General features: G+C 40.3%; 1 protein-coding gene across 1 annotated transcript in view; it reads right to left on the bottom strand.

Annotated features, from left to right (window-relative positions):
• The window catches only part of LOC119719707 (mucin-5AC-like), a 127,634-nt gene extending 105,943 nt beyond the window's left edge, over positions 1–21,691 (bottom strand). The window contains exons 1-9 of the mRNA XM_038189204.1: positions 21,550–21,691; positions 16,752–16,940; positions 16,249–16,410; positions 15,119–15,583; positions 12,787–12,831; positions 12,317–12,487; positions 12,073–12,219; positions 10,834–10,884; positions 2,545–3,027 (exon numbers count right to left, since the gene is read on the bottom strand). Coding sequence (XP_038045132.1) covers positions 2,545–3,027; positions 10,834–10,884; positions 12,073–12,219; positions 12,317–12,487; positions 12,787–12,831; positions 15,119–15,425 — 1,204 coding nt within the window. The 5' untranslated portion in view covers positions 15,426–15,583; positions 16,249–16,410; positions 16,752–16,940; positions 21,550–21,691. The remainder of the gene's footprint in view (positions 1–2,544; positions 3,028–10,833; positions 10,885–12,072; positions 12,220–12,316; positions 12,488–12,786; positions 12,832–15,118; positions 15,584–16,248; positions 16,411–16,751; positions 16,941–21,549) is intronic.
• Between the last annotated feature and the right edge of the window lie 753 nt (positions 21,692–22,444).

Below are 22,444 nucleotides of genomic sequence, written 5' to 3'. Positions count from 1 at the left end.
ATCTGATGGTGACGATTTGTATTCAGAAGAATCCTCGTTAAATTCTGATGAAGAATAGTGGGTACAAGTGACAGAATCAGACCAGGATTCTTGTGGCCATGCATAACCTGTTCATCTGAGACCGAAAGACATGTGATTCACACGGTGCGCCTAGCACCGAGGGGTCGGTGATCTGCTTTCCAGTATTAGATTGCACCACAGCACACAGGACTCGAAGGTATATGCCTAGCGAGAGGCACTGCAGTTGGAGCCAACATGCTCACACATAGAGCTGCCGACTCACGACCAGAAAGCGTGGAACCGTATCAGATACACTACCAGCTACATGTAGTTTGGCGGCCTGCACATGAGACTGTTTTCGGCATATATGCTGTGCCTCGATCTTGAGTGAGGGTACAAATGCTGTTAGTGGCTTGGGATTTGCTCTTGGTCTTTACAATCTTTGGCAACAAGCTTTTCATGTTTTGGTTCAATCCCAACTGCACTCGGGCCACGGTAGGGAGCTGGCTATAACCCTTTGCCTGGCATGCATGGCCTCCAGTCATGTGGGAAGAAATCCTATATTCTGAAAAGACCAACAGTCATGCCCTTCCGAATTGTGACAGTTTTTAATTACATGTTATCACAGCTCTTAACTAAATTTGAAAAAAAAAAAAAAACAAGACGAAGCACCCAATTTATGTAGGTACTGGAAAACAGGTCTTATCTGTCCTGCTGCTAAGAGAAAAGAGGAAACCAATTAAAGATGTCCAGGAACTCAACTTGTTGTTTTCTGTAACCTATTTTTTGTCTGAAACCACTTTATCACTCTTTATTTGATATATGATTTATATCGATACCTATAACAAAAGGTCAGCTCAGAAAAATGAGCGTAGACAAAAATCAAACCCAACCAATCGGCCACCAACGGCCAGGGTATTTTGCTGTTTTTCCTTCATAAACTGTTAGACTGACAATCTAGCTATGAAAATAAAATAGCGTAATTTTCGCCAGCCCGGTGATCAGAATACAACTGCTGAGCAAGACAAACAGCACTCTCTATTGACAAACAATGAAGACAGGAATTCCCTTTCCAATCCCAGTGTTCTGTAGTGAGTGCGCCTCACGTATTGGACATGTACATGACACATGTACATCGATGTTACATTTTTACCGAGTGTCCTTAGCGTGAAAGGTAAAAATTTCGCACAAGCAGGTTCTTTGTAGGGTTTTGATGTAAAGTAGATCAGCTATATGTCCAAAACTTTCTAGTGAAGTTTAAAAAGAAAATGTTATTTTCGTTAAGTTAAACTACACGTGCCACACATTAACTTTTATTCAAAATGTCATGTGTTTAAGTATCACTTTGGACTATAATTGTAGCTCAGTTTATTTGGGAACAGTCCCTTTCTATTTATGAAGAGGGGAAAGCGTTCAGTACGATTCTGTTTGACTTTCACTTACAGCAAAACCTGGTCTGCAGGTATTCTTCACTAGTTTTTTTTTCTTTAAGAAACAAACTGGGCGAATCTACAAAATATGTTTACAAAGAAGTATCTCAAAGTAAAACGTAGGCACCGATCTACTACCAGCTTCACAAATGTTGCCTATTAATGACCTGGACACCAATGCACTGAGAAAATCCTACATAGAATCAGATTATTATACAGCAAATACAAAACAATACAAAACAGCAAATACAAAACACGTCCCAGTGACAAACAACAAAGTGTGACTTGATGAGTTTTATAGTTGGTCAGGCAGATTCTGCGATTGCATGAGTAAGGAACACAATGAAAGGGTAACTTTTATAACACGTTCCTTAGCCCAGCATAAACCTCACTCATTATTTCTTAAATGAGTAAGGTATAAAGTCATTTTGACTATTTAAAAAAAAAAAAAAATTGATCGCCCTCTCTTCCCCCAAACCAAAAAGCCGAAAAATATCACCTGAATAAAACGTACAATACTTCACCTGCGTCGCATGCATTATCAATTATATTTCCCAAATTTCGAAGGAAAACAAATTAAAATTAATCTACATTCCTTCGAAAATGAACATTCTCCAGTAGATTGATAAGTCCCATTTGTGTAGATTGAATAAAAAAAATAGGTAAATCTTACTTTAAATCTCACAAAATAGTGCAATGAACATATGTCGTCCTAGATTGGCAAAGTTTCAATCTGAAAAAATAGTTGTCACACTACTCACCAACGGCGAGCAAAATCTACATCTTTTTGACAAAGATGCACGTGCTGATGAACTTGGAACAAATTCTACATGGTAATTGATCACATTTGCCAGTGAGGGGAATAGGCAAATGTAGTGGCCCTACAGGTAAGTTGAGTGAAGTAGATTTCATAGTTTTATCCTAATTAAATACATACTGTAAATGTAAGAAATCTCTATGGGAGAATATTTCCAAATTACAGTTGAGGGTTAAGATTAAGGTTGATTCATTATTGGTGAGTTACACATTGCAACAACCAATCCTCATACTGTTCGGTCATTTAAAATTTTGCTTAGTATTGTTTGCCTTCCCACTGCCCTTTATAATTACTTACCTGTTTCTTCACATCCCCTCAAAGATACGGTGTAGCTAGTATTCCTGCTAACATCAGATCCAGACACAATATAGATGTTCAAACGCCACAAAAACGGAGTGCCTTTAGGAAGATAAAGCTTCTCCCCCGCAAAGCCATAGAAGATACGGTTGTCATCTTCACTTATCATATCCATGGTGGATGTAGAACCAGTCGGAATAAATGTGAAAGCCACGCTGATAGGTCGTTCCAAGCCATTTTGGGGATAAATTATGATGGACGTGATATTGACACTTGGAGTGAATTCAACAACCAGATGACGTCTGAAGTAAACATCCTCTTCGTCTTCAGGCATTGGTATATCGGGAGGAATCCACCCCTCATCTGGTAAAATTGGTATCTCCGATTCAGAAGGGCGTCGACGAACCGTTACTGGCACGTAGTCTTCATCCATGTCATCATCACAAACATACTCACGAGTAGTAGTTGATGGCTTTGTGGTTGCTTTGGACAAAAGAATTCCGAAAGAAAATAAGTCAACACATGAGTATATGCATGGCCTTTATTAAAAAATGAATTCCCAGGTATTTTACTACTTCTTGAAGACTTGATTTAAAGAGAGAATAAACATTCTCTTTGAACATTCTCCAACTGGGGAAATCATCAGTGAATCCTGTATTTTGCAAGCCAAAATAATGTCATCTTACCACCAACCAATATTTATCATTTGCAATATATACAAAATATAGAATGGCAAACGTTTCAGGCCAAATGCAACCTAATATTAAGAAAAGTTGGTTGAATAAACACAAATGCCCCACAACAGTGACTGTTCCCAGGATATGACACCTCCCTGTTAACATCAACTTACCTGGGTCATATATGCAACATTCATTTACATCGTTATTATTTTCTTTAGTTTATATTGAGTGAGTGAATAGATACTGTACAAGAAATACAAGTAAAAAGAGACAAGACCAGTGGGTACATACATGTATAGTGCAAATGCATGTAAGCAAAATGTGAGGTATACTAAAATAATCACAAACATCACATAAAAATAGTAACCTGGAAAAAAAAAAGTGGTTTACTTTATTCAATGAGTTATCACCATTCTTTCAATTTCAACCGTGGTGATCTGGCAAGCCATGGAATTTGGATTACATTTCCATGTATGCTAAAAGTGTACAGCTGGCTGGTGAGTAACTGACAGTACACAATTTACAAAAAGCAAACTACAAGTTATTATGTGTACATGCAATAGTGTATGTACACATGCGTTTTTTTATGGTGTAAATTGAGGACACACATGTGCAACATCATCACTGAATTGAAGACAGGAACCAAATTGAGGACTCCTCGGTTAGGAAAAGTGCACAAAACCAATGAGAGCTGTTGCAAAAAAAATATAAACAAAGGAATAGGGAAGAGGAACAATAGAAAATCCTCGATTTACACCATAAACAAATGTGTATGTACATGTTGAAGTTTGCATTCAGTACACTTTAAAGGTTGAAAGGTGCCACATCCATGGAAAAAGAAATGTCTGTATAAGTTACCTGTCATGTTGCCTGACAAGTAACTTATCATGATGACATTATTTCTTGTATTTTAATTAGAACCTTGCCATTTGGCCTATGGGCTCAAAAAAGTGACCTGAAAATCCTACGAACAATTACCCACGTACTTGCACCTACCAAGTCCCAAGTCGATATGCCAAATTTTTCTTGAGTAACCTCTGTATAATGCTGAGAAAACTACTGATGTTGTTTCCACTTATTTTAATAACAACCTTGACCTTTGGCATATGGGGTCCAAAAAGTGACAGGTTTCTGAATGAACCCCAGACTAACCATAATACCATGTTTTAAAGCTATAGTCCATCATTTGCAGCCATCCGAAAAGTAACTGGCATAATTATTGTTGAAAAACAAACTTGGTTGAAAGATAGTAAGGAAACTAAACTCCCTGTAAAATTATTCTTTCTGGGAAGCTGTCATTTTGAAGTAATCAACGAAAGAAGGCATTTTCAACGGTGATTCTTAAGAAGCACCGTAGGCAAATTTAAATTAGTAGTTCGTTTTGTTATTCAGCGCAGCACGCACAAGTATTGGAACGATGCACACGCGTGCGCGGTTGTTGTAATTTGTCGGATCAGTGTGTGACGTCGCGTATAGCTGCAATTCAAAACAATTCAAAACATGATTCAGTAACTTTTGATTTGAAATTGAGATCTTAGAATGCTGTTTTTCTCGGAATGTACAGCTGAAGCTTAACTGAAACTTCATCAGGTTAGTTGCTCAGTATCCTTCATTGGATTTTGAACACTTTTGTTGCTTCAAACGAACAAAATGCACTAATTACAAATGATGGACTATAGCTTTAAGTTGACATGACAAGTCTGGTTGTGTCATGGTGGGAAAACTAATTGTTTTAACCATAATGACCTTGGCCTTTGTCCTCTGGGGTCAAAACACATTAAGCTTATTAAGGTTGCAATAGCAAGCTACCTATCAAGGTTCATGACATACATGTTCATGTTCATCAAGTCCAACTCGAGTTATCACTATGAAACCAAAAGTGTGATGCACGCACACACACGCAGATTTGTATCGACCTCCCACCATGGACATCCTACTTTGTAACTTTTTAGGAAGACTCCATATGTTTTGTACACAATCCCGATTGCGGACGTATGCTTGGAACGCGGACCTTATTGTTCTCTTTTGTTCTCCGTCATTTTTCGTCAACGGTTTGAATGCATGAACACGCCCACACAAACTTGTTCCATAGTTGTGGGGACCACACACGAGTTGTCACATGGTACTATGGGGACTGAAGACGCTGTGGGGACAGCAGAAAGTCCCCACAACTAGGTCCTAATTTGCCTAATAAAAAAAATTCCCCCATAACGCGGTGACAGCCCGCCCACACACACGAACACTGATGGACAAGGCAGAAACAGTATGCCCCTTCCACTTTGCCGGTGGGGCATAACAAATAATAATTGATTAATTATTATCTATTCATAAGAGCAAGATTGAAAGCTCCCAATTGGGAAAATTGGCATGTTTCAATTAAAACATACATACTTTGTGTCCCAAGCCAGGTTACTTTTAAAGAGATTTCATCCCAAACTTTTTACAAAATGTCCAAGAAATGGAAGAAGTCTTTCTGTACTGTGGCTGTCCACCCTATTTTGTAAGTTCTTTTCCCAAAGCATTTTCTCTCAGTCACAGAAGGGTAAATCCTGATACACTGGTGAAAATGACATCCGAAAATTCAAGTTCTATCAACAGTTTTTGTTTTAATGCTAAAGAAATGTAATACCTTCCAAAACACTGTCAAAAGTAACAAGTTAGGCATATAAATTACACATTTTCTCCTTTGTAACATATGTTACCATTGCGTTCATGGAAATAACGTGAATTGATACATTACTAGGATCTGTCAAATAGAATGCATCCTCCATTCTCAGACCTATTGAATACATTGTGAATGTTGGGCAAACAAATGTACATTGTTTATAAGATGGAATTTTGCGTCGGGGTGATATAAATCAAATTAGGTTTTGCCCTTCACCAACGTTTTTGATCTACATTGTAGATCTACAAATCTGCATTGTTTGTTTCTCAGCAAGAAAATGTGGGAGGAGGGAGCCCATGCACACCCCCCCCCCCCCACTCCCCCCAGTCAAAAAGTGGGGGGGGGGGCGGGATTGCTTTTGATTATTATGCAGACAGCAACATGTTTTTTGGTCATCGAAAGTTGAATTTTTTGGCGGCGATTTTGTTTTGTTTTGTTAATTTCTGATTTTGTTTGGGCAGCAGATCTGTAATCCAAGTAATAACAAAAAATGGCATCAGGAAGAAGCAAGACTGCATGAGCTTGTACATTGTGCAGGGACATCAAACATTGATATCATTGGGAATACAAGAACACTGACGGTCCACAGTGATCCATTTAGATTCAGCAGACTGAATGGATACTACCCCATTACATCATCAGCTTGGCGGAATGAGGCTGGGGCATCTCAAGGAGGTGTTGGTCTACTTCTTAGTGGAAGAGCCAGATAAACCCTCATGGGTGCACACTCCCACTCAGAGACGATCCAGGTGGTAGAGTTTAATGGTAACCCAGTTATGTCAGTGATTGTGGTATATTCTCCCACTGATTCAGCTCCCATTGATGAGATTGAGCAGTTTCACAGATATTTATGTGCTGCTACTAGCGATATTCCAAAGCATAAGTTTCTGATACATCTTGGTGAATTCAATGAAAGACTAGGTCATCATGCATGATGAACAGTTTTCTTACAGAAACGGATCTGACATGGCAGACTTCATGTTAGAACATAAACTTTTAGCAGTTAACACAATTTCAGGAGAGGGAAAGCGGTGGACATTTAGTTACAATGGTACCGGTACACTTTATCAACTTGACTACATCCTGGTGCGTTACAAATGGAGGAAAGGTGTACTTAGCGCAGAGCTGTACAACTCCTTCCATCCAGTTGGATCTGACCACCAAACATTGATTATGAGTGTCAAATAGTCTCTTATAATGGCTCACTTGTAGTTATATTAAACAGCTCACCCTTGTAATACAGCAAATTGACCCTTCGACCTTTGTTGCTCCTATACTACATGTGCCTGCTCAATCCCCAAGACTCTGTGGTTATTAATGTGGACACTATGTTCGCAGCAGTTCCAGGCAACCAGCCGAACCCTATGGTGACCGTAGTTTCTACTGTATCCTCTCCACCCACTGCCGTACAACCTGCCTCAGCCCAGCCAGTCCCAATGGGGACGCCCCCACAGCTGTCGGCATCCGCACTACCATTCCCAAATGTGGGTGACCAGTCTACGCCCATGGTGACTGTAATCTCTACAGTTTCTCCATCCAAATGACAACGCCTACACAGCTGTCTGCACTGGCACCGCCATTCTCATATCCCGTTCCACAGCCGTACCTCTACACTCCTATACCTGGTGCATGGCCGATGTATGGAAATGTACCGTATCCAGATGGACCTGCACCAGCAGCCCCACCAATGCGAAATGCTACGGAGCTGCTAACTGCCTCTTCATATGGCATACTAAGGCCTACGCTCCCCACCTTCAGCAGTGGAAGGGAGAAGGATTTACACCCTGTCTGACCTCACCAAATGGTTGCACAGCAAGTCTCGGGGAAAGCAGATTGCAGGCCAAGCTGTAGTCATATACAGAGGTGACAAGAAGGGGAAGTTCCCACAAAAAATGGAATCAGACCCCTGCGTTCTGAGGCAATTTCTGACCACTAAAAACAGATTTTTTTTTAGCAAAAGATCATCTTTTAAACATCATTTATGAGTTTGGAGTCAATGAATCAGCTATTTTGAGTTATAGAATCATTATAGCAGGCTACAATTTTCATTCAGGAATGAAAAAAAAGTTTGTGTGTGTGTGTGTGTGTGTGGGGGGGGGGGGAACAAATGATATGATATCCCCCACTTTAAAAAGGGGGGGGGGGGGGAGGGGACATGCCTACACGTGTCGCCAAAGGACAACCTTAGTGTCAGATACCCAATCAATAGAACGTTTACAGCAAACAACCTATGGAGGAAGGAGACATCTGTGACCAGTGGCTCACTTGGGAACATGAGTTCTGTGACCTCCCTCTTGTCAAACTGCCACACAGCACCTGATGTCAACAAAGTGAGAGCCAACCGCCAAGTACATATCTTCTGTGATGCATCAGAATGAGAATATGGATCGGTAGCCTTTCTCCGTTCCAAAGATGACAAGGGAAATATCCATGTCAGCTTTCTCCTGTCATGATCCCCAGTGGCACCAAAACGACAGCTGTCAATGCCTCGCCTTGAGTTATCAGCAGCCCTTACTTGTGCTCAGCTAGCGGATCTACTAAGCAAAGAGCTTATTCTACCCATCCAGACTGTCATTCTTTGGACTGACTCAACTACTGTCCTTCAGAGGTTGCAGTCAGAGTCGTGTCGATACAAAGTTTTTGTTGGCCCACAAGTATCTGAAATTCAGACCCTAACAGATGAGCAGAACTGGCACACTTATATTAAATAGCTCACTCTTGTTATACAGAAGATTGACCCTTTGACATTTGTTGCTCCTAATACATGTACCTGCCCAATCCCCAAGACTCTGCGGTTATGAATGGGCTACTGTTTCCCAAGTAGAACCAGTCTCTGCATGGGCTAGAGTATAATATTATATGAATTATGTAGGTTGGGTCCAGGCTCGGAATGTGGATGAAGTAATGTCTAGGTTTGCCTTGCCTAGGTTTCAGACAACAGTGGTTTCTTTATTCCTTTTTAGCACTGCCAGGGTAACTGGTGCCCTTCTGTTTATATGCATTATGTATTTAGCACTAGATTTAGGGACCATTTAAGCCTTGCTCCTTTGTCTCATTCTCACACTCTTTCCTTTGCCGATCAGTCCATGTTATTTTCTCCAAAAGTTATCCCTGTATTTCTCCAATTTTCCTTTAATTACTCAAAGCCGTGAGAGCTTTGTGAATAACCACGGCTTCCACGGGTAACCTGGTAACCAAAACACAGTAATCAATGCCAACACTGTAACCAGGCCATAGCTCTTCCAGGTCAAATAAATACAGTCCACCAGTGAGCCTCAATTACCATTTGCCCGTGTACCATTACACCCTGTTTTCAATGAGGATTTGCCTTCAACTAGAATATGTAAGTCTTGCTTCAACTAGAATATACAGGGTGGATAAAAAAAACCGAGATATTATTGCTAATTGGAAGAGAAGTAGGGCACATGTGAATCAAAGGGAGATATCTTCTGTTAGGGTTGAATCTCCTCTTTAAAATGACACCCTGGTCATGTCATTACATTCACGAGTGACTAAGCAGTGACCAATTTTATGAAAGGGTCTATTTAGAGATTTGGGCCACTTTTCAATTGTGGTTTTGTTGTGTCAATTGTCACAGAGAGAATGGCTATTGTTGCCAATCAAGGCAGGAGGAAAAAAGAAGAGATTTCACCATGGAAAGTGGCGTAAGTCTCTAAATAGACCCTTTTATAAATGGAACTTTCATGTAGTGAATATGATTGTCTTCTTGAAGATGAGCTAGAGGTGACTATTCAAGCAGTGGAAAGAGTACATGGCGGTAACCAACATCAAGAAGCTTGGAATGGCATTAATGACAATTGTGGGCATAAGAATGCTCAAATATAGCCTTGGTCAAGGCGCTAGTTGTTATTCATCCGGCCGTAACGCGGTAAATGATATCTTCGCTAGTGCTATGCATGCAGTCATATGTCTATGCATGCAGTGCTTTAAAAATACAGCGTGAACAGCGACCTCACGCGGCTATTATTTTTATGCAAATCAGTTGGACCCAATCTAGCGCCTTGGTTCAATCGTCCATGTGAGGTTTTGGGGGTGGTGCTCATTATGTTAATAGCCTTAGCTGACCTGAAATGTCATTTTCTTATTGGTCGATCGTTGTGTGGAAACTTGCATAGTGAAACGTGGAACTGTACATAATCCATGCATGTACACATTGTGTATCTCTGCACACGGCACCAATGCACAAAAACTGTGGTTCCTGTCACGTCCGCAAAAGGCGAATAGCTGCAAATAATTTGACGACGTCCGGATTTACCAAGGTGTGATTGGACACTCCACATATTAGCCCCGCCTACACTTATCTGTATTTGCATACGAGGTTGTGCGCTAGAAATCCAGCGCAAAATAAAGAAAAACATAAGCTTTTGCCGACGATTGAACCAAGGCACTAGATTGGGTCCAACTGATTTGCAACCAAAGAAGAACGTGTTACCACACTGCTCACACATGTGTAATGGACCAGGATGAGGAGATCCCCCTACTGTCTTCAGGGACTTGGATATTGATGACAATCATTTTACACTTGCTGAACTTATTAAGGCTAAGGCTTCTCTCAAGGCTAAGGCTTCTCTCAAAATTGGCAAAAGTAGTGGTCCAACAGCATTCCTGTAGAGGTGCTGAAGAAATGCAATCTAGATGACATTCACCAAACTTGTAACCTCTCCCTCATGAGGAATGAGCCAGAGCAGTAGCAAATATCAACATCATTCCAGTTCCAAAAACAATGAACAATTATCACGGAATCAAAACTAAAAATATAAGTAATATATGGTTACGTATGTTTCATACCACAAATCACCTTTAATACTGGTGTTGGGACATTATTAGTTATGAAGGGCGCCACTGTGTCTTGAATTAAAATACATATTGTTATTGAAATGAAGCATACCAGTTCAAGAAAATATGAATGTAAAAGATACTAACCAATAGTTGTTGGTGCTTGAGTTGTAGTTGGTAAGGCTGTTGAGGTGGGGGCTGTAGGGAATTGGAAACACAATTTAAACTAGTGTATTTGAGTAGTATCTTTAAATTGACATACAAATTATGAAATCTGATAACTGTAGAATAAAAAATTTAAAAAAAACCCCAAAATACCTACAATTGTTCAAATAATAATCCTGCTTAGTTCCAGATCAGGGAAACCAATGAAAAACGGAAGCATATTGGGGACCATTAAAAATATTTATTTTGTTTGAGTGAAATGTGGGTTGGTTGCTCAAGCTAAATAATTACTAATCACTTTACAAAGTGCATAAAAAACCTCCTTTGATTCACCGGTACAGTGTACATGCATTCTGATGTTTTGTTTGTTTTGTTTCAACCCCATCCCCATATGGACGGGATAGAGTGTGTGACCCTTAGAGCACCATGGGGTCCTAGCCAGGCATTCAATAGCGCTGGCACCCACTGTATTTTGGAAATCAGCACTATAAGCTTAGTGGCGGCTCTACAGGAGGGCACGGGGGGCATTCTCCCCCCCCCCCCCCAGTTTGCCCCAAACACGTTATCTACAACTACATTTATTACATTTATTTTCTTCGCTGTTAAGATTCATTGTTGAAAATAGAGAGTGAATCATCGGTTCTGTGGACACATTTTTGCCAATGAAAGCATTAGCTTCATACATTTCTCACTCATAAAAACGACTACACTTCTATTTCCGAACTATTGACAGTGGGCACACGTGCGTACACAGGCTTTTAAGTTGCCATTAAGTTATTGGGCTAGCTCTTCCTTACTTTCCCCTTAGATTTTCGATATCATCAGATTTTCTTTTGACTGGACCCACAAAATATTTCCTTGCCCCCCCCCCCCCAGTACACTTTTAAGCATTGCGAAAGCTGAGGTGACTTCCAATGTGTGCATGATTTGGTGAAAAGCTACAAACGACAATAACACATGTTCCTACGAACAGAAAGCAATACATGTACTGTGCAGTGCATGCCAGTGTGCACAGTGTGCTTTGGACAACATCATTTGTGGTGCTAATTCCGAAGGGCAACATTCCTGCCAAAATAATAAAATACAGGAATTAATATCAATCCTATATTTGCTTTGAGTGACTAATCAGTCACTGATTAATTGGCCAATTATTACTGATCTTAAAGGCCTCTAAGGGTTCTAGTATGATGGGTTCACTTAAAGATGAAGTGGAAGTCCTACCAGATGTTGTTTCAACTGTGGTTGACTCTATTGTGGTTGCCTGAGGTGTTGTGGTCTTCAAAGTTGTTGTCAAGACCTCAGTTGTTGTGGGTACAGGAGCGGTGGTTGTAGGAGCGTGCCTCGTTGTCACCAGAGTAGTTGACTTTTCTGTTATTTTCATTACAAACAATAGAAAGGCAGGATAATGCTATTTATTGAAAAACTTTTCCATTCAAACATCGTATTGTGCATATTATTAACATACCAGTAGTCGTCTCCTCTGTTGTTGTCAAAAATGTGGTAATCTCCCGCGTTGTAGTTGCCTCTGGAGTCGTGAATAAAACAATTGTTGTTGAAGCTTTTTCAGTTGTTGTAGGTGAAGCTGTTGTTGATGTTGTGGTTGTTTTAACGGTTGTTGATACCTGTGTTGTTGACTCTGATTCAACAATAGAAAACAAAATTAAAATCCCTGATACCAAATCTCATCTCATTGGGCCTATCATTATTAATATTAATAATGATATCATTATTAGTATTAATAATGATAATCGATTTTGATTTTTTAAAGACAATCAAAATCACTGGATTTAATAATATATATATATATTACATGATCTTTTGTACCTTAACATCAATTAAACTTGATCTATGTTTTAAAATTTGTTCTTTTTGATTGGCATGTTTGTCCTTGAAAATGTAAGGGAACAAATCTAGCATTGAAGTTAAACAACTGACCTTTTGTGGTTGGTGATTCAGTTGTTGGTGTCTCGGTTGTAGTAACTGCGTGAATTAAGAAAAGGAGTTTGAAATAATTTTGAACACCCGTGTCAGTTATGTGGAACAGCGACGGCGGAACGGTTTCAAACTGGGTCGGCACCACCAAGAAGGGGCACTTTTTTGGGAGGGGGGGCACATCAGTGCTGAAATGTCAACACTTTTTTTTTCACCAGACACTTGGCCTCCGTAAAATCAAATACCGGTAGTGTGTGTGGGGTGGGGGGGGGGGGGCTGGTACCATCTTCCAAAATATAATAGGGGGTGCTCTTCAAAACCGGCCATTATGCAAACAAATAAGCATTATGTGCCCATTTTCAGGGTGCATTGTAACGGTTTGGGGGGGGGGGTTCATATTCTTCGTTCATATCAGAACTCTCAATACCATATTGGGAAATGGTTACTGAAAACAAATCCGCAATTTTTGTGAGGGGGCACATGTATGCTCGAGGGGGCACATATATGGCTGCTAGAGGGGCACTTGGGCAAATTGGGGGGACCGATTCCTCTGCCCCTAATGCAGAATGAATCATTTAAATAAAAAAAACAGTTTAAACAGTTCTCATCTTGTAGTTAAAGTTGCTCTCCCCAAGCTATTTTCGAGTTTCAACCTAAAAAGCTTGTTTTTAATTGCTAATGTGTTAGCAATACACAACTTATCCATACATAAATGAGATGTCAAATGCAAAAACAAAAATATTTATTGAGTAAATACTTTAAAAATACTTAACTATTGTTGCCCAAAAATTGTTCAGCCAAACTTAAAAAAAAAAAAAAAAATTGCAAAAGTATAAAAAGCCTGTTTTAGTCCAGTCAGTTTAAGTTTTGACCTAGAACTAATTGCAATAGAAATCATTCAAGTGTCAAACAACTTCAAATAAATAAACAGACAACATGTTACAGGAAAAAGTTTTCCAGTGAAGTGAAAAGGATTTTTTTCAAGCAAATTTTGGAGACTTTTGTATCTAAACAATGGAAGGCGCATTTTGTTGATTCCTCTCTCTGCTAACATGCTTTGATTTACATGCACTGTAAATGTTTATGTTTAGGATTCATAACCATAATGCAAGTGCCCTACACGACAGTTCTTCGGAAACTTAAAGCATTTTACGTGAGAAAGAATTTCTTTTGCTACTTGCATAAACTTTTCTTCTTGAAGAAAAAAAAACTTAAACTTTCTATGAAGAGCAATTAAGGTTTGTACATAAAAATTGGTCCACATTTATGCAATTGACACAGATGTTGTCCGTTTCAAGTCAGAATTCCATACAGGGCATTCATATAGACATACAGCCCGGTTGTGCGTAATGTGTCCACAGATATACAAGATGTTTCCGTAAAGGGATAGCATCATGTCAGGGAATAAATAAGGCTTGTGAAGCAGCAGAGGATTCCCTAAGTCAAGGCACGCCAGAGTGTCCATGTTGCCACAAATACTGCATTGAAAGCTGCTAAAAAGGATCATACGATTCAGCGTGTTGCATTTTGCATCTCCCATGTATTTGAAGAAAAAATCAGTGTGATTTTCAGAATTGAGAAACATGTCCCAAAGTGTATGCAGATGAAAGTGATATCCTTTAAACAGGGACTCATTATTTTGAAAGTAAAGGGAGAAGCGTTTAATTAAAGAACTAATGAAGCACCTCAAAAATCTCGTTAATGAACAAACAAAAGTTTCAGATTTAGTGAAGAAAATACTTGGCTCGGGTGGGGCTTACATAATTTTGTAAGTAGACGAATCAACAAATCTCAAAACACCATGATTACAGAGTAATAATTTCTAAGGTAGATGGAAAACAAATGTAATTCAAGATGTAATCACTGTCAATGCTACTGTTATTGATCTCCAATATGGAGGGTGTCCCTTAACACCACGTCCAAGATGGTCTGGCCTGAGATCCTGAAGTTTGAACAGTAGTCTTCTTGTAGACATTCTCAGGGAACTGCAACACTCCAATAAATAATATTGGACACAGGCCTATGTGCGTGGACATCTATATTTGATTTGGGTCGGGATTTCCGCCCCTCTTGCAAGAGTAGACCTATGTATGCAAAACGTAAAGCGCAGCCAGGCATCAGACTATTTCTAATTTTGCATACGAATCCATATTTGTTGGATATGCAAATGATCCAGCGCAGGCTAGGTAGTGGTGGGATGTACTGCTCGACACAATGGGAATGAGGTTAAGCCAACTAACAAACAAGCAAACAAGAAACGTTATCATGAGCCTATTTTTTTTTTTACAAACTAATTTAATCTCAAGGCCTTGAATATAAGAACAAATGTTTATACCTTCATGTTCACATCCGTTGAAAATCACTTTGTAACCATCTGGGTTTGAGGTGATGATGCAAACTTTGAGTCCCGTCACCAACGTCATACTGGATGGTAGATAGATCTTTTGATCTGTTTTGCCAATAAAGATACGAGAACCATGTTCATCTACTACAGGGTAGTAGTGTAGCCTGTCACCCGGCTGAAACTTGAAAGAAATGGTTATAACGTTTCCAGGTGGGTCCTGCTCAGTTTTGATGATGACGGACGTGATGTTAACTCGTGGGCTAAAAGTAGCCTCCAAGCATGATCCGCTGTAAGGCATGGCGTCGTTAGTTGGTGGATTGCTAGGGTGCCACCAATCTGCAGGTGTTAAGCTGTTGCCCGTTTCTGTATCCTCTCGTGTTATTGTCACATTCGGATTATTGTCAAGATTATCTTCGCATATCCCAGGTGTTGTCGACGTGGGCAGGATAGTTGTCACTGAGAGGGAACAAAAAGGATGGAAACCAATTAATGACAGTTTTATAGGAAGTCAGGCCTGTGGCTGGTTGAAGGTGGGGGGGGGGATGTGGGACATTGGGGAGCGGCAAGGGAGGTGGTGAAATTAAACTTCATGTTTATTGTGATCCTTCGATGTATTTCTTCAGATAAAAACAAAACAAAAAGTATAAGGGGGACAAAAACATTGCGGAGTGTCACAGTGAAAGTTTAACCATATCTTTCCCGCGTTTCATTTGTTTCACAAAGGTAAGTATGAGAAATTTCTCTGCAATTATTTTCTCCTATTGTAGCGGAAATGTATAATTTCCTGGATTTAATGCAGTATACAATAAGCACATGTAGGCTAACTACAGGGTACCTCTGAAATAGCCTTCAAATTCTACTGTTAGTCTTTCACAGAATGATAGGATATGAATGGAATGCTGAGTGTAGCCATTACCATGGGTTCGTAAATAAAAAGAATAGAATTTACAGAGTATTATATTAACAGACAATGTACTTGGTGGTCAGACTTTCACCTTAAGATTTGAGCATTTCATGACTCACCACCTATAAAGATGGCTAGGGCAATCTTGGGTGATAAAAGAGACGGCTTTTATTTTAAAGTATACACAAAAAATGTGAAATATCAACGAGGTCTGTACCTTCTGTTGTCTGTATTGTAGTTGTCTCTTTTGTGGTTGATTCAGGTGTCGTTGTGACAACAAAAGTGGTGACTTCCTCGGTGGTTGAAGGCTTAGACGTGGTTGAGGGCACTTCTGTGGTTGACAAACGGGTAGTAATCCTCTCCGTAGTTGATGGGGCTTCTACATACATACAAATGTGTCACACAAGTATGGCATCGCACATGTTATTGAAACTGGTTATTCTTCAAGGCTGGTATTTTGTAATCTTTCTTCAAAACAAAACAATCGTAAGTTCTATATAATTCCCTCACTGGCGTATTACTCAGCAGGGTGAACAGAAGTACAACAAATCAATGCTAAGGTTTTCAGGACAAATTTTCAAATAGAAAAATGCTGTGTTCCTACTTGAAATTTTACTGTACTTTTATAATAAAAAGCCTAATTCATACAAATAAAAACTAGAAGAAATTATAACAATCAATTTGATAGTTTATGATGCTTCAATACAGCTTTTGTTTTACCAGTTGTACTTTCTTCAGTGGTGCTTTGTACTGTAGTCGTCTCTTCAACAGTAGTTGACTCTGGAGTAGTTGTGTACACAACAGTGGTTGTCACCTCCTCAGTAGTTGATGGTGCCTCAGTAGTTGATGGTACAGTAGAAGTAACAGTAGTACTCACAACAGTGGTTTTAGCTTCTGTCGTTGAGGTTTCTGTTTGTGGTCAGGTTAAACACTATTAAATGTGTTTTCTATCCTTAATACAGGACAAAACCAACAATACTGTGCACAGGGGTGTGAGTGGAGTAAAAAAAAATAGCTGAAAATAGCTGAACCTGTAAATAACCGAACCTGCGAGCGCATAGCGCGAAGCCCTTAGGGCGTGGGTTTAAAGAAATTTTGAAATGTAGATGCTCTGTGGTGCATTTTAAAGCCTCCTGGCATGCCTGGGCTAGCCCCATAAATGTGGCCAATTTACTGGACTACCTCCGTAAACATATGCCACACATCCGCCAGCACTGAACCTACTCGCACAAGTTTGCAAAGTTATTTCCACATTGCGACTTCAGACCCAGTTCATTTATGCTTTAAAAATACACTCACCCTCTTAATAACAAAGTTTGAACCTGCTTCTAGTGTCAGTTGCCCAGCTGCTGCGTAATTTACGATTATTTCTGGAGGCTTCTTGGCAAATTTTTGGTCCAACTGAACAACAACCTCGCGCAATACATGACGGGATACGAACCAATATGCAGGGATCGTTCACCTGTCAATCACACATGCATGAGGCACGCCGCAGGCCCGGTGGTAGTCTTTTAATGAGATGAAGTCTTTTTCCACTGGTTCGTGGAGTTTGGTTTGCAGTGCAGGGGTTTCATGAAAGTCATCTATTACTACCGTACCCTTACTTTCTCTTGTGGAAATTATGGTTTGGGCGTATTTAATGCCAATGCCCGGCAAGGTTGTCAATTCCTTAAGGGAAGTCTTATTTATGTTCAGGGCCATATTGGGGCTTACAGGTTTATACCTAGAGCACAAACCGGCAAAATCAGATTTACGAAATATGAAAGTTGGTATTTAATGAGTGGCTTCAATTGCCCGTCACTTGTGATATACATATACGTGCACTGTCAACGCCCCTGTTGTAGTGACGCACAACAGATTGACCTGATTGACAGTACAATTTCGTACATGTACTTTGAATGCGTATCGTCAAAAATAAATGAAAACTGCAATTTTTAATTTCCGTTAGGCAATTTGGACAAATTTAACGTAGCACATGACGCTCGCAGGAATACCAACTTTCTAGATACATATGTACATAATTATATCAATATACAAGTATACAGAGATTTAATATAGTGAAACATTGCTCTAGCGTATTTCAATACTTTCAGCGAATACAGATTGTATCGAAATATATGCTCAAAGAGGATAATGCCGATGTATATTGTAATACTGGAATTCGACTGACGTCACCAACATTCAACAGACGTAGATTATTGTCGACAAACAAATTTAGTCTAAAAACATACTCTACCTACTCTGAAAGTTGAATATAGGTGTATTCCAAAATAGTTTCTGAAATTCTCAAATGAGCCGAAAATATTCTTGGAAAAACTGTATGAGTCAATTCCAAAAATCTCACACAGTATAAATATTTTTTACCAACTAGTAATCTCACATCAAAAATTGAGAATATTATCGCACGTAATGATTTATCCTCGTCGCCAATGTTGTAATTTTCGTACCTTAAGTTAATAGGTCAGTGCCCGCGCCCGCTGGTCCTGGAGGGAACAGACAACGAATTGACGCTCACTCTGGTATTGCTGGACACGGACTGCCGTGCGGCAGGGCTGCACAATGCTGCCCAGCCACCGGTCACGCCTAACTGGTTTATTATGCAACACTTATAAACATAGTCATTACGTGTATTCACTACACACATGGCATCGTATGTAGGTACGTATGTACAATGTACAATGTACAATGTACATTGAATGCTCGCTTGCGATTGCACGCACCCCAGAGCTACGTGTATGTTGTAGAGAGCGGATCGCATGCGTTCGGCGGCAGCGGAAAATAAAATAAACGGAAATAAAATCAATGCTTATGCGCGGGGGAAAAAGCGGGGGGAAATCTGGACCATCGGAAGAAAAAAAGCAGAAAACAAAATGTGGCACGCTGAACAAAAAAGCGGAAATCTGCTAAATAGCCGAGATTTCACAACCCTGTGTGCAACTGTCAATTTACATTTCATGTTGCGTAAAAATTGCAAGTCTACAAATGAAGTGATCAATCCAGGCCCTGAAAGTGTGATGCTATTCTGTATTTGAGGCATGTCTCATTTTTGTTCCCTTTAAAATTTTCATAGTCTTCTGTGGCAGAATTAAGTCCCAAGGATATAAAAATTGTAACAGTCTCTTTACAAAAATGAGCCCTGAAACCTTTTAGGTACAACAGCATTTTACTAAGGGATAACTATGTGCTTCGCTGGTTTTAAACAAGTTCATGTACGTTTTAAAACTGTTACAAGTACTCAGGAATGCAATTTTCAAAACGTGCAACACCAAGAACCAAGTTTGAGTTTTGTAACTAATTGCCTATAGATGGCATTGAAAGTGATCTTACCTGTGTACACATGTAAGATCAACATTCCAAATAACATTGCCAAAATTCACAAATTGTCTCTTTAAACATTAAACAAATGAAAGAATTTCATATAATTTCGGAACTGATAATCACAATTAAAGAGGTTGTGGAATGCTGAAAATCGTTTTGTTTTTTATATTTTTATATTGTAGAGTAGACCCATATATATCATAATGACAAACTCCCATTCTTTTCTAATGTGCGTTTATATGTTTATAAAACTGAAATTCATCGAGTAATTTGTTGGTCAGCGAGCGCATAATTGAAATCAACAGTCGTCGGGTACTTCATAAAATCAGAAAAATCGTGACGTAATAAACAGGTCTCGACTGTTTACTGCTGCACAACCCACCCCGTCAGCACGTGTGACTCGCAGTCAAGCAGTGAAAATCAACATTTTGTAAAAGACTTGCGGAGATTAATGTTCCTTCCCATCGTTTAATTGTTGGATGAGTATATTGTACAAGGAAACGGTGACCTCTGAGCTGTTCTTCCGTATAAATTTGAGCCCCAACTGCCCGGAAAAAAAAGACCAGCGAAAACACGGATACTGCAACTGGCCAGCTGAAAACGCCAGGCAACGCGGCTCTGATGAGTGGTAGGTCTGCGACGTTTGCGTAAAAAAAAACAGCTGTGTTTTATCCAAGGACTCAAAGTATTATGTTCATTATAACATTTTTAGATTAGCATCAAAAGTCCTACCGCAACTTTCTTCGTGATTTACAGACAATCTCAAACGTTATTCTGGTGAATAATTAGTCCAAAGAGACGACAAATCGTCAGGTTGTTTTCGAATTATACGCGTACGGCACGCATAACGCATCACGGCAGTTGATGTGGTCGACCGTGTCCATAACTAATTTAACGAGCACTATCAATTTTTTTCAGTACCTAATTAAGACCCTATTCAAGAAATTTCAGTGCCAGAGAATTTTTCATTCGATCAAAAGAAGTTCTAGGATATGGAGGCCTGTCACATTAATCAGCACTAACGTAAGGAAAGCTACGCGGTCCTTTTTTCTACGCATTTACCTTCGATTTGTGTGTGACAACGCGTGCGCATATGCTGCGCAGATAATGGAGGGTCGAAGATACATTTGAACGGGTCTACGGTTCTTCGAGATTGGCAATGGACAAATGGTCCAAAACAGTCTTCCCTATTAAATCATTAACAAATCATATCTCTATTATTTTTTGTCCAATTTTAACAATTGTACAAAGAATTACCTGAACATTGAAGATGAACAAAACATAGCTCTCTTGTATGCACTTTGAAAAATGGTGTGTGGTCTCGTCCGCGGCCCCGTTCTGTGGAAGGGGCCAGGCTGGCCGGAGAATATGGCTCATCATATGGTTGCCTTATACTGTCGGGATCGAGTGTCAGTACAGCACCATTGTTTTTCTGTACAGTCGTAGCAATTCCAAATTATCTCTTGAGAAAAGAAGACTCTTGCCCTACAAAATGTACAGTGCATGATCAGCGCTCTATTGGCTGAAATCCGATCTCGTGTTTCGCACGGTACCCTGTCGGACAAACTGCACGGCACTAGCATGACTAGGGAGGATTCTTATTCCTCCATGATGACTGACACCCAGACGGGAAAGCTGGAAATTTATTGCAAACAAAATGTGGTGTGATTACAGCCAGCGACTGACACAATAAGCATATAGGTTTGCCTTGGCCTAGTGCGTTCGTTTACCGGTGTCATTAGAATTTCGGGGGTAAAAGCTGTTGCCAACTACGGTTGAATTTATGGAGCATGTGGCTGCCCATACAAAATGTCGCTCAGTGGATTGTAAACAAAATCATGTCGTTGCGCGGAGTGATTTGCAAAAAGTTTCGCTGCATCGGGAGTCCTGTTTATTACGTCACGATTTACAGTGTTTTGTTTGCTGCCCCCAACGACGACTTTTACACAAATTGCACGTTCGGGTCGAAACAGGACCCGAAAAACAGCTCTCAAAAGTACCTTTTGTATTCATTTCATGACAGAAACAATAGTCGTTTTTATTTCATCACACCTAAGGCCACATATACCAGAAAAATGATGTAAATGTCTTCGAGCATTCCACAACCTCTTTAAAAAACCAATACTAATAATAACTCACACAGTCCCTTTAACCATACGTTTATCAGAATCAAATATCAGTCTATCCAAAAACCTCTAACCTGTTGTGGACTCCACTGTGGTGACTTCCTTTGTGGTAGATTCAGGGGTAGAAGTCACAACTGTTGTTACCTCCTTGGTTGTTGAAGGTGGGGCAGTTGTTGAGGGTGGGGCAGTTGTTGAAGGTGGGGCAGTTGTTGAAGGTGGGGCAGTTGTTGAAGGTGGGGCAGTTGTTGAAGGTGGGGCAGTTGTTGAAGGTGGGGCGGTTGTTGAAGGTGGGGCAGTTGTTGAAGGTGAGGCAGTTGTTGAAGGTGGGGCATTTGTTGAAGGTGGAGCAGTTGTTGAAGGTGGGGCAGTTGTTGAAGGTGGGGCAGTTGTTGAAGGTGGGGCAGTTGTTGAGGGTGGGGCAGTTGTTGAAGGTGGAGCAGTTGTTGAAGGTGGGGCAGTTGTTGAAGGTGGAGCAGTTGTTGAAGGTGGAGCAGTTGTTGAAGGTGGGGCAGTTGTTGAAGGTGGAGCAGTTGTTGAAGGTGGGGCAGTTGTTGAAGGTGGGGCAGTTGTTGAAGGTGGGGCAGTTGTTGAAGGTGGGGCAGTTGTTGAAGGTGGGGCAGTTGTTGAAGGTGGGGCAGTTGTTGAAGGTGGGGCAGTTGTTGAAGGTGGGGCAGTTGTTGAAGGTGGGGCAGTTGTTGAAGGTGGGGCAGTTGTTGAAGGTGGGGCAGTTGTTGAAGGTGGGGCAGTTGTTGAAGGTGGGGCAGTTGTTGAGGGTGGGGCAGTTGTTGAAGGTGGAGCAGTTGTTGAAGGTGGAGCAGTTGTTGAAGGTGGAGCAGTTGTTGAAGGTGGGGCAGTTGTTGAAGGTGGAGCAGTTGTTGAAGGTGGAGCAGTAGTTGAAGGTGGAGCAGTTGTTGAAGGTGGGGCAGTTGTTGATGGTGGGGCAGTTGTTGAGGGTGGGGCAGTTGTTGA

The sequence above is a fragment of the Patiria miniata genome, unplaced genomic scaffold (assembly GCF_015706575.1).
Source record: "Patiria miniata isolate m_02_andy unplaced genomic scaffold, ASM1570657v1 HiC_scaffold_8, whole genome shotgun sequence".
Classification (NCBI taxonomy): Eukaryota; Metazoa; Echinodermata; class Asteroidea; order Valvatida; family Asterinidae; genus Patiria; species Patiria miniata.
This window is presented reverse-complemented; position numbering and strand designations above follow the sequence as displayed.